The following is a 13,639-nucleotide window of genomic DNA, read 5'->3' on the forward strand; positions in this document are numbered from 1 at the left end:
CACCCCACGGCGGATCTGCCCGGCCCCCGCTGAACCCGCTCCCCTCTCCTCTCGCTGCCACTTCCTACAAGATTAATGCAGAGAGCACGGAGAAAAAAGCCTTGGCAGAAATAAACACGTTTCCCATCCATCTGGGAATCCCAGCAATCTCTGTTGATGCTCATTCTTGTAGCCAAGCCACGAGCTTTCAAAACACCACTGGGACCCCTTTTACAGTAGCGTTTCCAAATAAAGCAGGCAGTTCTTACCCAGCGGTTTGCGGGGCTGAGAGAGGAAGAGAAACCATGTGTTGTCTCATTTTCAGGTGTTTCTACCTCTTTTTCCTGAAACTGTTTTGCAGCAACACTTCTGTTCTCCTCTCCCCTCATCTCCCCGTTCTGGGATGCTCCAAAATTCCCTAGGGAGATGCTGTTGCTGTTCTCCAGTAACATGAATAAAGGTTGTGGAGAAGAGCCTGCATCGGGACCCGCTCACAAGCTGATGAGACTCAGGCACCCAGTTGCAAAGACAGCTCGGGCACAGTTCCTTTGCACGCCAGCAAAGTTTTCCAGCAAAACTGGGCTTTTTTGGAAAAGCTTAGGCTGAATTCTTGGCCAATTTACGTGCTGATTGAGGGTGGATCTGTGGGAAGCAGCTGGGAAGGTAGAAACACCCAAGGGCTAGAGCAGGAATTGCGATCCAGGAGATACTTTCTGTGCTGGCAGGTCAGGACAAGTCCCTTCAGTGCTCCTGTCTATATGAGCAGATGTTGAATGCCCCGGGGAACCCATGAGGAACAGGATAGAGTCACTCCTGTCACGGCAAGAGAAGCATCACTCCAAGAAACTGCTCATATACTGGATGTCAACGATGACCCCGGTGCTCTCCTTCGGGGCTGGCTCTGGCAGGAGAGGGCTGTGTGATCCCACCCCTCGCTGTCAGCTTGAAGAAAGGCCTCGTGTCCTCTTGCAAATGGGGCTAATGTGGGGCCATCAGAGCCCGTGGCATCCATGGCCTGGCTCTGCACAGCCCTTGCTCTGCACAGAGAGCAGTGATTTGGCAATCGGTGCCAGCAGCGTTATTGCAAAGACCACAGGGGTTAATGCACCAGGATGGTGGCACTTCAGCTGGTCCTGCTTTCAAGCAGACCAGGTGCTTTGCTGATCTGTGGATTCCACATCATCCCCTGGCACACACATCAGCTGTGCATTGCTCCTACAACCTTCTCAGCTGCTGTACTTCTTTCCTCGTTAAAATTAAAACACCCAGCCCTGCGTGTTTCAAAGTCCTTTCCTCTTGCATTCCCCGAGCTCCCTGTCCCTGCACTTCCATTCACCCAGCAGGGATTTGCTCAGGAGCAGGGGCCTCTGCTTTGTTGTTGACTGCAGGAAGAGTGAGCTGCTAAACGGCTGGAGGACGAGAGTGTGCTGAGAATAATCAATATTTTATGATTCCTTCCCAGGCAGAGCGGCCGGGGGGGTTTACAGCCCAGAGGGAGCTGCACTGCCTGACCTGCAGCTCCCGGCGAGTGGAGATGCCACATCCAGAAACAACCAAAGACTGTAAAGCTTCAGCAAAAGGGAGTCAAACGCTCCCAGCGCCGGCTGCGCAGCCTCGGCTTCCTCTGGGATCGCTGGATGAAGGGGGAAGATGTTTCTCCCTGCGATGGTGGGACCTGGTTTGATTTCATGTAGCAGCAGTAAAAGGAGTTCCCTGCCCCATGGATGGATGGATGGAAACCTGCTGAGCTCCTGCCAGTCAGACCCTGCATCCCTTCCCTGAGGTCAGTGGGGAGATCTCCCAGCGTGGCTTTTGGGATTTCTCCACTCTTTTTGGGCACGGGGTATGGCTCAGGCTCAGCACTTGTAGCAGAGGGACAAATGCCCAGGTCCTGCTCCTGCTGAGGGGCTGGTTCCCCACAGGCTCGTGCCTTGCTGGCTCTGGCATCAGAGAAGAGTTGAATCCACCCACCTGCAGTGGGTGCATGAAACTTGGAGGAAATTAGTACTTTTGGGACCTCGTTGCTCTGCTGAGCAGGGGTGAAACCAGCTGCTGGATCCAGGAGCTACTGGGATGGACGTGCTGGTGCAGAGAGTGGCTGTGTACATCTTCCTCAGAACAACCACCTCATCCCTGAGGACCTGGTGTGAAGGTACTTTTTGTGTTCCTGACCTTTTAGATGCCACGTTGCCTCTTTCTCTGTAAGGCAGAGCGTCTGGTCAGCTCTGCTCTCTAACTGGAAGCAGCACCTGATGCAGCAATATATTCTGGGGCTGAAGGGTGGCCAGTGACCCCCTGCAACCCTGGGCTGATGGCCAGAGGGAGGAGAGCCAGGGCACGGCACATAGCACTGCTCTCCAGCTGAGCACACAGCTGAGGACTGGCTACTGAAGGCAATGTATTTCCTGATTTACACTGCATCCCAATTTACACGTGATTAATTGAAACCTCTTGTTGCTATGGGACTGACATCTCCCTGCCTCACCTTGGCTTTCACCTTTTGTTTTCCAGGTAACTGGTCTTTGTTCTTTTATTTTCCTGCTGAGACGTGGTGGGAAAGCTGGGGCTGGGGAGGGCAGTGGGAGGAGGGAGCTGTAGATTGTAATAGGATATAATGGCTTTGTGTAAATACGTAGACAGCTTTTGCATACAGTATGGCAGAAATAATCTGCTTTTCATGGATCAGGAGCCACGCAATTGGACTGAGGCTGCTGGAGGGATGTCCCAGAAGAGAGGCAGCAGAAGGGACCCGGGATGCTGGGCAGGGGACAAGGGAGGACCAGAGGGTGCACATTAGTCCATCCTTGTTCTCACACGCTCTCACTGCTACGTCCCCAACCATCTGAGTCAGGCAGCCTGAGCGTGCCACAATGTGAAGAGCCAGCATTTGGCACTAACCAGTCTCAAATTAAAGCCACAAATCAACCCCCACATTTGCTGTTGGGGGTGGTCACGCACTCGTCGCATGACATTATTATTATTATCTGTCCTGGAAACAGCACCATAAATAGCAGCAGGGCTTAACCCAGCTCTGAACTGCTTACAGCGTGGCAGATCCTTCCCTGCAGGGGGTTGTGTAGGAAGGGACCTCCCTGGGATCGGGGCTGGGGTCTCCAGGACCCATCCCAGGGTGGCAGATCCCCCCAGGGATGCAGGGTTAGCCCCAGGACGGGACTCAGGCAGCGTGGCTGCTGTCTCAGTGTGGTGGCAGAGCTAAAAGCAGCAGCAGGGACCATTCTGGCTTCTTTTGGGATTAATAAAGCCCCTGTTGGTCTCGGTGCTGGAGGAACGACCCAGAGTCTGGCTGCATCATCTGCCGTGGCAGAGGCAGAGCAGGGATCACTCCTCGGTGCGAAAGATGTTCATGAGGAACATGATAATCTCTGCCCCAGGGAGATCATTATTGTAACATCCTCTGTCTTTGCTCAAGGACAGTTATCTTTCTTCTTTCAACTTATTAACATGGAATTATCAATACCCATACTCCGGTTTGTTACACCTCCTAGCAGGGTTCAAAGCAGATGGATTTCCAAAGAAATGTAATTGATTCAGTGGGAGCGAGAGCGGAATGACATTCAGCATCGCGTCGGGGTGGGAAGCACTGCTATTGGAGGCACGGGATGGAGAGATGATGCAGGGACCAGCAGCCTTCAGAGGAGCAGTCCAGGGCCAGGGGTAGGTGTGTGGCTCTGCCATATGGCCAGGAGACCAGCAGCTGCAGGAAAAGGCAGCTGGATTCAGAACGAACTGATTTATCAGATGCACCCAGCGTGGAACAACCTGAAACCCAGCGTGCAGCCAGGTTGAGGTCAGAGGGGAAGGCTGGGATTGCCACTCTGAATTCCTGAATAGTAGAAGCCACAGGATGTAATTCTCCCTTTCAGCAGGACCATCCAGGCTTAGCTTAAGTTTTTCCACTGCTAGAGGATCCAACCCAATTCTTGATAAGTTGTTCCGATAGCCAATTTATACTCATTCTTAAAAATAATGATTTAAAAAAAACCCACCACAAAACAAAACAGCACCCAACAAAAAATCCAAACAATCTGTTCTGAGTCTGATTTATCCAGCTTCATCCTTCAATAATTGGATGTGATCTCTTTGTCTCCCAGGTTGAGGAGCCTCTTTTGGCCAAGCTGCTGCTCCTGGTGATGCTGCTCTGCCGTCGGCTGAGTCCGTGGTGCTGGCTCTGCTTGTGGGTGAGAGAAGAAAGAACCAGGCTCCTGATCACTGCTGGGAGCTGCACCTCTCACCCAGGGATCTCAAACCACTTCAAAAATCAGGAAACGATTCTGCTTTGCAACAGTGGAGAAAAAAAAAAAAAAAGAGAAGGCAGCAAAGGCCAAGACTATTTTCCAGAAGAGGATTTGGTGACTTTTTCGGGCGGTCAGTGCCTGCCCTTCCCTTTGCCGTCAGCTGAGCCCCAAGCTCTCAGCCCTGGGAGGGCCAAGCTCCTCAGCCACGTGAGCAGATTCCAGTATGACTATTAAAAGCTCAAAAACCCAGAGTCAGCGCCTCCCCCCCGAGTCTACGGCTTAAAAAAAAAAAAAGTCAAATTTCTCTGCTTGCTGTCTGGATTTCTGAACTTCTGTTCTTCATATTTTCAACCACAAGAATCTAGAAACCTCATGTTTTAATGGAAGGGGGAGGCTTGTAATCTGATAACATAACCCTAGGGGCAGTGTGTAAAACAACAAGGCTTGTAAGAGCTGGTCAACTCCAAACACTACAGAGCACGTCCAGAGCAAAACCGGGAATAAAAACGTGACCCCTGGATGTACTCATCAGGAAATGGTTATTTCTTTTTTTAACTTGCTGAAAACTTCTCGAACTGCCACAGCCCTGCCTGCCCCTTCTTCATGGGAAGGATGGAGGATGTTGGGAAAGAAATTCCTAACGAAGTCTCCCTCTGGATGGTTGGGTCCAGGGTTGGGCAGAGACATCCCGGCTACGAGGAGAGATGTCAGCACACAAAGGGAACACCAATCCGGACTGGAGGGTAAGGAGATTAAAAGGATTAAACATGATGGAGAGGTGTTTGCAATTATTATTAGCTTCAAAATCTGCCCAACCAGAGGAGGAAGGTGCTGCCCATCTGCTGTTTTCCATTGCCACGGCCTCGATGGTTTTGTTCCAGTCTGCACCTTAAATTTGATGTTCTGGTACAACCTAAACATAAAGAACCACCAGCAATAACTAATTCTGACACCGGTGATGCAGTGCTGGAGGTGTTGAAGCAGCTAGGGAAGAAAAGCCCTGCAAAAACACCTTGGAGAGAGAGAAATAGCATCTTAAATGCAGTGCTGTAACGGGAGAGAGGACGGAGACAGCGCTGCTGGGCAGAGGCAAAAGCCAGCACAGGGTTTTCTTAAGGAAAAACTGAAAATTGCTTATCGTTAAGAACACATTAAATTGAGCCGAGTGGTAATATTACATGAGGCGGTCGTGGCTTTTCACACAGTTCACATTAACTCCCTTGGCATTTGTGTTATAAATTCCCTTCTCCGTGTCTTCCGTAACCTGACAGAGAAATGTTGCTCAGGGGCTGCCACCTCAGCAAAGGACGGGAGATGAGGGGGATGGAGAATCTGCCAGGAGCTTGCTTTAGGGGACGGGAAGAGGATGAAGCCTTTTTCAAAGGAAATACATGAGAATCAAGGGATTCCTAAGAAATCCTCATCTGAGCAACGGGGGTAGATTTGCCTCTGAAAGGGAAGGATGCTGGACCCAGTGCAATCTTGGGGGGTGGTGGTGCAGGGAAATATGTATCTAAACTGCTCCCCAGACATGAATTCATTGCTTTTCATTGAATTTCACTGAATTCAGTGCTTTTCTTCAGCTCTCGATAGTCAACTCTTTCAAAACACATAAGCACACCCTCGTGGGTGCAAGGTGTGTTCATCAGGTACGTCTAAGGCGCATCATCAGGGTACCAAGCCCTAATTATTAATCCCAAGAGGACCAACACTGATGGCAACAGCCAGCGCAGGGGGGCAGAGTGTGGGCAGCCCCAAATCCCAGCAGGAGGTACCTGCAAACATCCTTTGTCATTTGGGTCGAACAAGGGGAAGAGTTTCAACTGGAAAGGGTGGGGACTTTCAGTGCCTGGATGGTTTTTTGGATGCTGGCCTTTTTTTAGGGAGGGCAGTCCAAAGTGCTGTCTCAAAATGCAATTTTTTTGGTGTTGTCTTGTTCCTGATGAATAATTTAAAAGGTTTTAAAAGCTTAAATAGGCCAAAGAAAAGACCGTTCTGAACTGACTGTTGTCTTTCTCTTTCTCCCCAAAGTCACGGGAGACCCGAGTGAACCCTGAATGAACCCCTTGCATTTGGGGAACTGGTTTGAGGTTTTGGCTCAGTCTAACGTGGAAACCTCTTCCTGGTGGGTTCGTATCCACAGGCAAGAGCAAAACCAGCAGCTCAAGTGACTCAAGCAAGATCCCCTTGCCAGGTAAGGGGCAGAGCTGGAAATACACCCCCTGTCTTCTATCCCCTCTCTCTGCTGAGCCCTTTCTGTCTTTAATCAAACAATCACGAGGGCTGTTTCTGTGGCGAGGGGTTCATCGACCTCACTGCTGATTTAGGTGAGTTTTCACCGCCTGGTAGCACTGGGGAAGGGAGATGCTTTCAGCTGCTGAAAATCAGCAGGGCTTTCCCTGCCAGGGACCTGCACTGATTGATGTTGGCCTCACCAAGGTCCCCAGCAGACATGTGCCTGCAGATTAAAATCAGGCTGTCGGGTGCCCGTGTCCTGCTGATGGATGTGACCACCCAAAGGCAGGGACGTTTCATTTATGGCAGCTCAGGAGGATGGAGGGGGTTTGGCAGAGGGGCAGGGGCTCATTGGGGGGCAGCTCCAGGTGCCTGATTTTAATCTGCTGCCACATGTTGGTGAGAACCCGAGTCACATTTTACAGCCTTTAATCTCACAAAAGCAAGCACCTGATGTGGGGGGACCACCCCGGGGTGCTCTCCCCAGCATCAGTGGGAACACCAGGCTTTTTGTTTGGCAGGAGAAGAGACAGAGCTGACCTGTGGTCACAGCAAAGAGAAGCCACGAGAGCATCAGGGAGCCAGAAGACTGAAAAGAAACATTTAGCTCAGGTCAGCCACAACTATTTACACGGGATATACACACGACATAAGCAAACCCTGTACTTGAAATAAAACCTTTCCCGCATATTGACTGCACAAGATCCCATTTTGATGCTGAATTGCTTCGAAATTGGTCTGTCAGAAACTTTCTCGACATCAATATGCTCCGGCAAAATGTTTCAATCTCGGTGAAACAGCGTTTCCCATTGGAAAACTCTTTAGTTTAAATATTTCCTTGTCTCTGCTGATGCTTCCTGAGTTCATGCCCTGCTTCCAGCATTGTTCTCTTCTGTGACCAGCATGTGACAAGGCTTAAATAAGTAATGATTTGTAAAGTGCTTTGATATCCTCTGATAAAAGATGCCCCAGAACACTGTGCATTACAGTACCGTGATTTCTCTCCCCATTTCTTCAGAACGCATTAAACGTGTGGGCGCTCTGGTTATTTCCTCTAACGGCTGATATTTTACCCTGATGTATTTTTATCTTTGCTGGATTATATAACGAAGTTTTATGTTGGTGTCAATCTGAGAGCTCCGGCGCTGCCAGTAAAACTAATCGAGTTTAACACAAGCCTAAGACGAGGAGTGGATTCCTTGTGATAAAAGGTAGAATTAACCTGAATAAGTGACTAAACTCCTCAAAGAGGGCCAGGTCCCACTGTCCTTACGCTGGGAACATTAATTAAAATCAACACGAGCTGACTTTCACTCTCAGCCACCTCCTTGGCACGTGCCAGGAGAATTTGTACCCCATAGTTTTACCCTCCTGAAAGCTTTGAATCTGAGGAAGCCACTGGAGAAGTCACACGAGGGGTAACTCGTCCTCCCCACCTGCACTGAGAGCTGAGCAATCTTTTTGGTGAATAGTAAATTCACCGTGAAACAAGTCGTGTTTCCTGGGGAACTAAACTATTCATGAATTGGAGGCTCGTTTGGCAAATGGCTTTGGCCAAACTCCCCGGCGGGAGGCTCGGGGCTGGGCTGCACCTCCTTGTGTTGGTCAACCAGCAAAATGCCCAGCCTGGGTGCAAAGTCACCAGGAGAAGACAGACCCCTCTGAGGAGCCTTCATCTTCCATTTCCTCTGGAAATGTCACTTTTTCTCCTTAACTTTCGGAGGGAGAGCAGATGGTTAGATCCGACCAGACATCTAACTCCTGGGCAGCAAAAATGAGCCCAATCTTTCTGCGGTAGCTCCGGCCGTTGCTGCTGCTGCTCGGTGTTTTTGAGCCAAAGTCTCCGAGCACTTTATGCCAGCTCTGATATCTCCAGCAGACCAACATCTGCAGGGATCAGATGGGTGGCAGCCCCCCCTGGCTCTGTGTGAGTGACGGGGGCTTATCCCCCAGCACCAGGATGCCAAAGCGGGCGCTGTGCCCGGGCAGGCTGTGGCTGGGGGCCAGTGTCCGTGCTGCTCTCCTTGCCCAGCTCCCCATTGCCCTCCCAAGGTTGTACTCAATCCCCCATCCATCAGCTGCCATCTGCTGAAATCTGGGGGTGGGGGGGCTCACAAGGGGCCATCCCCTGGGAGGATGTGGCCATAAGGGCAGGAAGGGACCCCTCCTGACATTCCTGAGGGACCACTCCTGCTCAGCCACCGATGAGATGGAGCTGGAAAGTACCCCCAGGATATCTGTGCCCCCCAGGCACTGTCTGCCGGGGCAGGATTGCTTCCCGGTGTCCAAGGGCACCCTGTGCCACCCCAAGGAAGCAGGGGAGGATGTGCTGGGTGTGCAAACAAGCCTTTGTTTGTGTAAATGCTTTCCTTCCCTGTGCAAATCCTTGTTTTCACCAGGGGAGAAAAGGGAGTCTGAGGGGAGGAAACCACAAGCACAGACTGGGAACAAGCGCAGCCTCCAATTTCCCTGGACGGCGTCGATGCTGATGTGGATTTTCCATCCCTCATCCCTCCCACCACACTCAGCTCCCCAGCTCGGCTTCCTCCCCGGTCACAGGAGCCTTTCTTCCTTCTGCAGAAGGGGATACGTCTCGGTGACAGGGCGTACAAGGCACCTACTGCCTCCACCAGCAGCGAGGCAGGGAGGGAAGCAGCTTTTCTCATGAGCTCCTGCCTCATTTGCCATTTGCTGTCAGGGCAAAGCATAAGAGCTCCTTCAGAGTCATATTTTGTAAGGATTGAGAGCAGGTAGGCTGTGGGATTTCCTGTGCAGGACATTATTCACACCAAAAAGTGTGCAGAGCTCCAAAAAAAGAGTGAGATTTACTCCTTGGTACCCAAAACTCTGCAGAGCTGGGCTAATTAACATACGAAATTTGGTAAAGGGACGTTAAGTCTCATGCTTTAAATTTTAAGCCAGCCTCTAATTACTAGGGATTAGGAGATTTCCTGAGCCATTCCTCTGCAGCATCTGGTGCTGAGCATCCCTGGAAGCATGATGCTGGGCAGGTGGGGGGTGTTTTTGCTGGAGCAGCAGCCCCTTCTCTGCAGCCTTCTCTAACAGCTCCCAGCCCATCAGCTGCAGCTGATCGAGCACGCTGACGAGGCTGACAGGCCTTGATTGCAATTAAATCACTGCTCCTCATTGCCCTGGGCCTGTTTTCCATCAGCGCAGGCAGCCCAGCATCAGCCTGATTTTACTGGGGATGCAGGCCATGTGAGCATCGCTCCGGAGCGTGGTCCTAAAGAGGTCACAAAACCCAGAATATCCAGGTCATGGAGCAGGGGGAGGCACCTGAGGGTCGTCCTAGCACCGGGGATGGTAATTAGTATGTTAATTTGGTGTCACTGGGGGTGAGCCCACCTGCTGGCCCTCTGCGTTTCGGGGGCTGTAAGGGAGGGGAGAGCAGCTGGGGCTCTGCCCTGGGTGTTTGTGCAGTTGCAGAATGAGAAGTGGCACGAGCAGAGCAGGGATATGGGAGGGAAAGATGAAATATCCCTCTCTCCAAGAGTGGAAGCTCTTGGTTCTGGCCTGGATGCAGCTGCAGCCTTCTTAAGGGTGCTTAAAACCTTGCTTTTGGGTGGCAAAACTTCAGAATAAAAACATACTTTCAAAATGTGTTCAACAGCAGCTGTTTGGCTGCTTTTAAATGAGTGTTTGATGCCAGGCTTTGTCTCCCCTCTCCAGCCTGATGCTGCGTTCGGAGACCAACGCTCATCCCTGGCATCGTGGGTGGTGATGCTGGAGCTGGTCCCATCTGCACCCTCCGGAGAGCCCTGGGCACGGGTGACACCATCACGGGTGACACCAGGACGGGTGATCCATCCCCTGGGACTGACCCCCCCTACACTCACCACAATCAACAGCAGCTCCTCGCCAAGTACCGGTACAGTCAGATACTTATTTCAGCAATATTTGATACTATGCATATTTATAGTGCCCTTTCTCCATAGATCCCAAAGCATGTTAATTGACCCGTTAACAGTGGTAATGACTCTGGTCATTTATGTCCTGAGCATGCCTAAAAATGACAAGTTTTACTGATGGACCAGAGTGAGGGTGTGAGGTGTGGGTTGGTTACGGCTGAGCCCCGTGGTGGGGGGGTGAGTTACAGTGATTCTTTGCATTGGGGGGGTAACGGGGGGCAGCTCAGCCTGTTCTGCAGAGCCCCAAAAAGCTGCAGGGTCCTGGGAGGACTGAGGGGAGTTCTGTCATCCTGGAAACAGGGTACATCCCCTTGGCCAGCTGCTCACTTAATCAGGACAACCAGCCACGTTATGGCCAACAAACAACGATGAGAGCACGTTGGTAGTTGCTGGTGTTATTTTCTCCTTAATGAAATGTCAAAGGAAAGGAAAACAGCAGCAAATGTTGGCAATTGGTCTTTTATCACGGGGACGGTTAGACACAAGCCTTGTCGGCCGATTTATTAGGAGGCAAACCTCGGATGGGTTTGACGGAGTGGAAGGAGCTCAGATTTCCATTAGTGATCACCTTTTAACCGGCCCCAGCGCCGCTAATTTGCTATAAAACTCACGTTGCTATAAATACGAAGAGGGTAGAGTGCAGCAGCACAACCCCGGGGGCGTGCACCCACCCTGCCTGGGGGGGTCGGCACGGCTTTGCTGACTTGATTAATCAAAGCAGGGAGCAAACGAGCACCCACCCTTGCAGTAAAGCATAATGACTGTCACTGAACTTAGGTCTGGGGCCGCGTGTGCGTCGCGAGGATGGCTCCAAAGAAATCAGGGGTGGCTCACTCAGCTGGGAAAACGCATCAGCATTACCAAAAAATGCAGAATTTTCCCTGAGAGGCTGCATTTATTTCAGTGTGATTTGTGGATGCAGGCGCTGTGGCAGGGAGGAGCAGGGGTGAGGATTTTTTGTACGTTTCCCAAACAGAAGAGCTGATGCTGGATATTAGGAACGGCGGAGAGGAGCAGCCCCACTGCTGCAGTGCTGGAAACACAAACTTGTGTGTTTTGGTGACGCTGCAAAGCTGAAAATAACCTTGAGAAGAGAGTACGTGCGGAAAGAGCCGGTGGCTCGTCAGGAGAGGTGACAATTAACGGGGAGATGGATGGGTGGTGATGGGCTGAGCAGGGCTGGGGCTGCGGAGGTCGGCCACGCGGCGCTGGCAGAGAGTGAAAAAGTGAGAAGGTTTTCCAAAAAAAATCTGCTGTGCCACGCTCAGACCTCAGACAGACATAAATAGGTTTGACTTTGCTTCCCTGACCCACACCACCCGTCTGCCCCTGGGCTCCTCTTGCAGGGAGGAAAGTCTGGGCTGCCCAGAGAGGTAGAAAGTAGATGAATGCAGAGCTGTGATTTTTTTTTTTTTTTTTTTTACTGCCTGATGCTCTGCCTTCCTGGGTGGAGATGACACTAATAGTTTATTACAGAATCACAGAATCTTTGTGGTTTTGAGATCATTGAGTCTAACCATGCACACACACAAAAAAAAAACCCAACCCAACAATCTCAGGCACTAGAGCATGCCCTGAAGTGCCACGTCTGTACCTTTCTTAACTACCTCCAGGGATGGTGACTCCACCATCTCCCTGGGCAGACCCTTCAAGTGCCTGACCACCCTCTCAGTAAAGGAATTCTTCTCAATATCTACTCGAAACCTCCCCTGCCCCAACTTCAGACCATTTCCTCTGCTCCTATCGTGATTCCTTTGGGAGAAGAGGCCAACCCCCACCTCTCTACAACCTTCCTTTCAGGGAGTTGTAGAGGGCAATGAGGTCTCCCCTCAGCCTCCTCTTCTCCAAACTCAACATGCCCGGTTCCCTCAGCCTCTCCTGATTATTACCAGTCAGCCAAAGCGAGGGGCAAACATTGGCACTGGGATTCAGTGGGGGAGCTCAGCCGGGGAAGGCAGCGGGGTCTCACCCCCTTTGCAGGAACAGAGGAACCAAAATGTGCCTCTGGAAAGCTCGGTGTAGGAACGCTGTGGGTCTTTCCCCATCAGGAGGGTGAAATTGCTGCGGAGGAAATGAGGGAAATCACAGAATTGTCAGAGTTGGAAGGGACCTTCTAGAGACCATCCAGTCCAACCCCCCTGCCAAAGCAGGGCTGCCCAGAGCACATCACTCAGGAGCATCCAGGTGGGGCTTGAAGATCTCCAGATTTGGGACTCCACACCCTCCCTGGGCAGCCTCTGCCAGGGCTCTGCCACCCTCACCCTCACGTCACCGTCTCCTTCAGGCTGGTTCAGCTCCGTGACTCCCAGCTACGAATGTGTGAAGGGAACGTTAAAATTTAACTCAAAAGGGATTTTTTTCAATTACACAAATGTTTCTGTGAATAATAGGCTTTGGGAGGCATTATTCTGCAAATCCTAAATGTGGGGTTTAACCTCCTCATTATTATCCCTTTAATTTCGGAAAGCCTTTGAGGGCCTTAATCTTCCCCATTAATTACGTCGGGGTCGGCCGGAGCAGGGAGGTGGGGGTGGTGCTGCCGTGGAGCCCCGGGAAGGGAATTCCTGTGGGGAATGTGTGCGGGGATACGGACACGGACACACACCCAGTGTGCCCAGGTGGCCAAGAAAGCCAATGTGACCAGCAGAAGTAGGGAGGTGATTGTGCCCCTGTACTCAGCACTGGGGAGGCCACATCTCAAGTACTGTGTCCAGTTTTGGGCACCTCAACACAAGAGAGATCTCGAGGTGCTGGAGCGAGTGCAGAGGAGGGCAACAAAGCTGGTGAGGGGGCTGGAAAACAAATCGTATGAGGAGCGGCTGAGGGAGTTGGGGCTGTTTAGTGTGAGGAAGAGGAGGCTGAGGGGAGACCTCATCACTCTCTACAACTACTTGAAAGGACACTGTAGAGAGGTTGGTGCTGGTCTCTTCTCCCAGGTAATTAATGACAGAATGAGAGGGAACGGCTTCAAGCTCCAACAGGGTAGGTTTAGACTGAACATTAGGAAAGAATTTTTCACCGAAAGAGTGGTCGGGCATTGGAAAAAAGCGGGACCCCCGTTGGAAAACGCAGGAACCCCTGATGGAGAGGGAATTTGAGGGGGTGGGCGTGGCTTTTTTGGGGAAGGGCGTGGTCTGATTGACGTCACTCATTTGCATACAGCTCCCCGCCCCCGGACGCGGTCAGCGCTGGCGCCGCAGGAAAGTTTGCGGCGGGGCCGGGAGCGGGCTCGGGGCCGGG

At 51.5% G+C, this 13,639-nt stretch overlaps 1 protein-coding gene across 4 annotated transcripts in view; it reads left to right on the forward strand.

The window, feature by feature from the left end:
- The first annotated feature begins 4,116 nt into the window (after nucleotides 1-4,116).
- The window catches only part of LDLRAP1 (low density lipoprotein receptor adaptor protein 1), a 29,192-nt gene continuing 19,669 nt past the window's right edge, over nucleotides 4,117-13,639 (forward strand). Inside the window, exons 1-4 of one of the 4 annotated variants that reach the window (XM_014948701.1) lie at nucleotides 4,117-4,978; nucleotides 6,267-6,429; nucleotides 6,992-7,082; nucleotides 10,161-10,359. In XM_014948701.1, coding sequence (XP_014804187.1) covers nucleotides 10,212-10,359 — 148 coding nt within the window. In that variant the 5' untranslated portion in view covers nucleotides 4,117-4,978; nucleotides 6,267-6,429; nucleotides 6,992-7,082; nucleotides 10,161-10,211. The remainder of the gene's footprint in view (nucleotides 4,979-6,266; nucleotides 6,430-6,991; nucleotides 7,083-10,160; nucleotides 10,360-13,639) is intronic. The other 3 variants (XR_001412797.1, XM_014948703.1, XM_014948702.1) reach the window with 3 other exon arrangements.

The sequence above is a fragment of the Calidris pugnax genome, unplaced genomic scaffold (assembly GCF_001431845.1).
Source record: "Calidris pugnax isolate Ruff unplaced genomic scaffold, ASM143184v1 scaffold162, whole genome shotgun sequence".
In the NCBI taxonomy this organism is placed as follows: domain Eukaryota; kingdom Metazoa; phylum Chordata; class Aves; order Charadriiformes; family Scolopacidae; genus Calidris; species Calidris pugnax.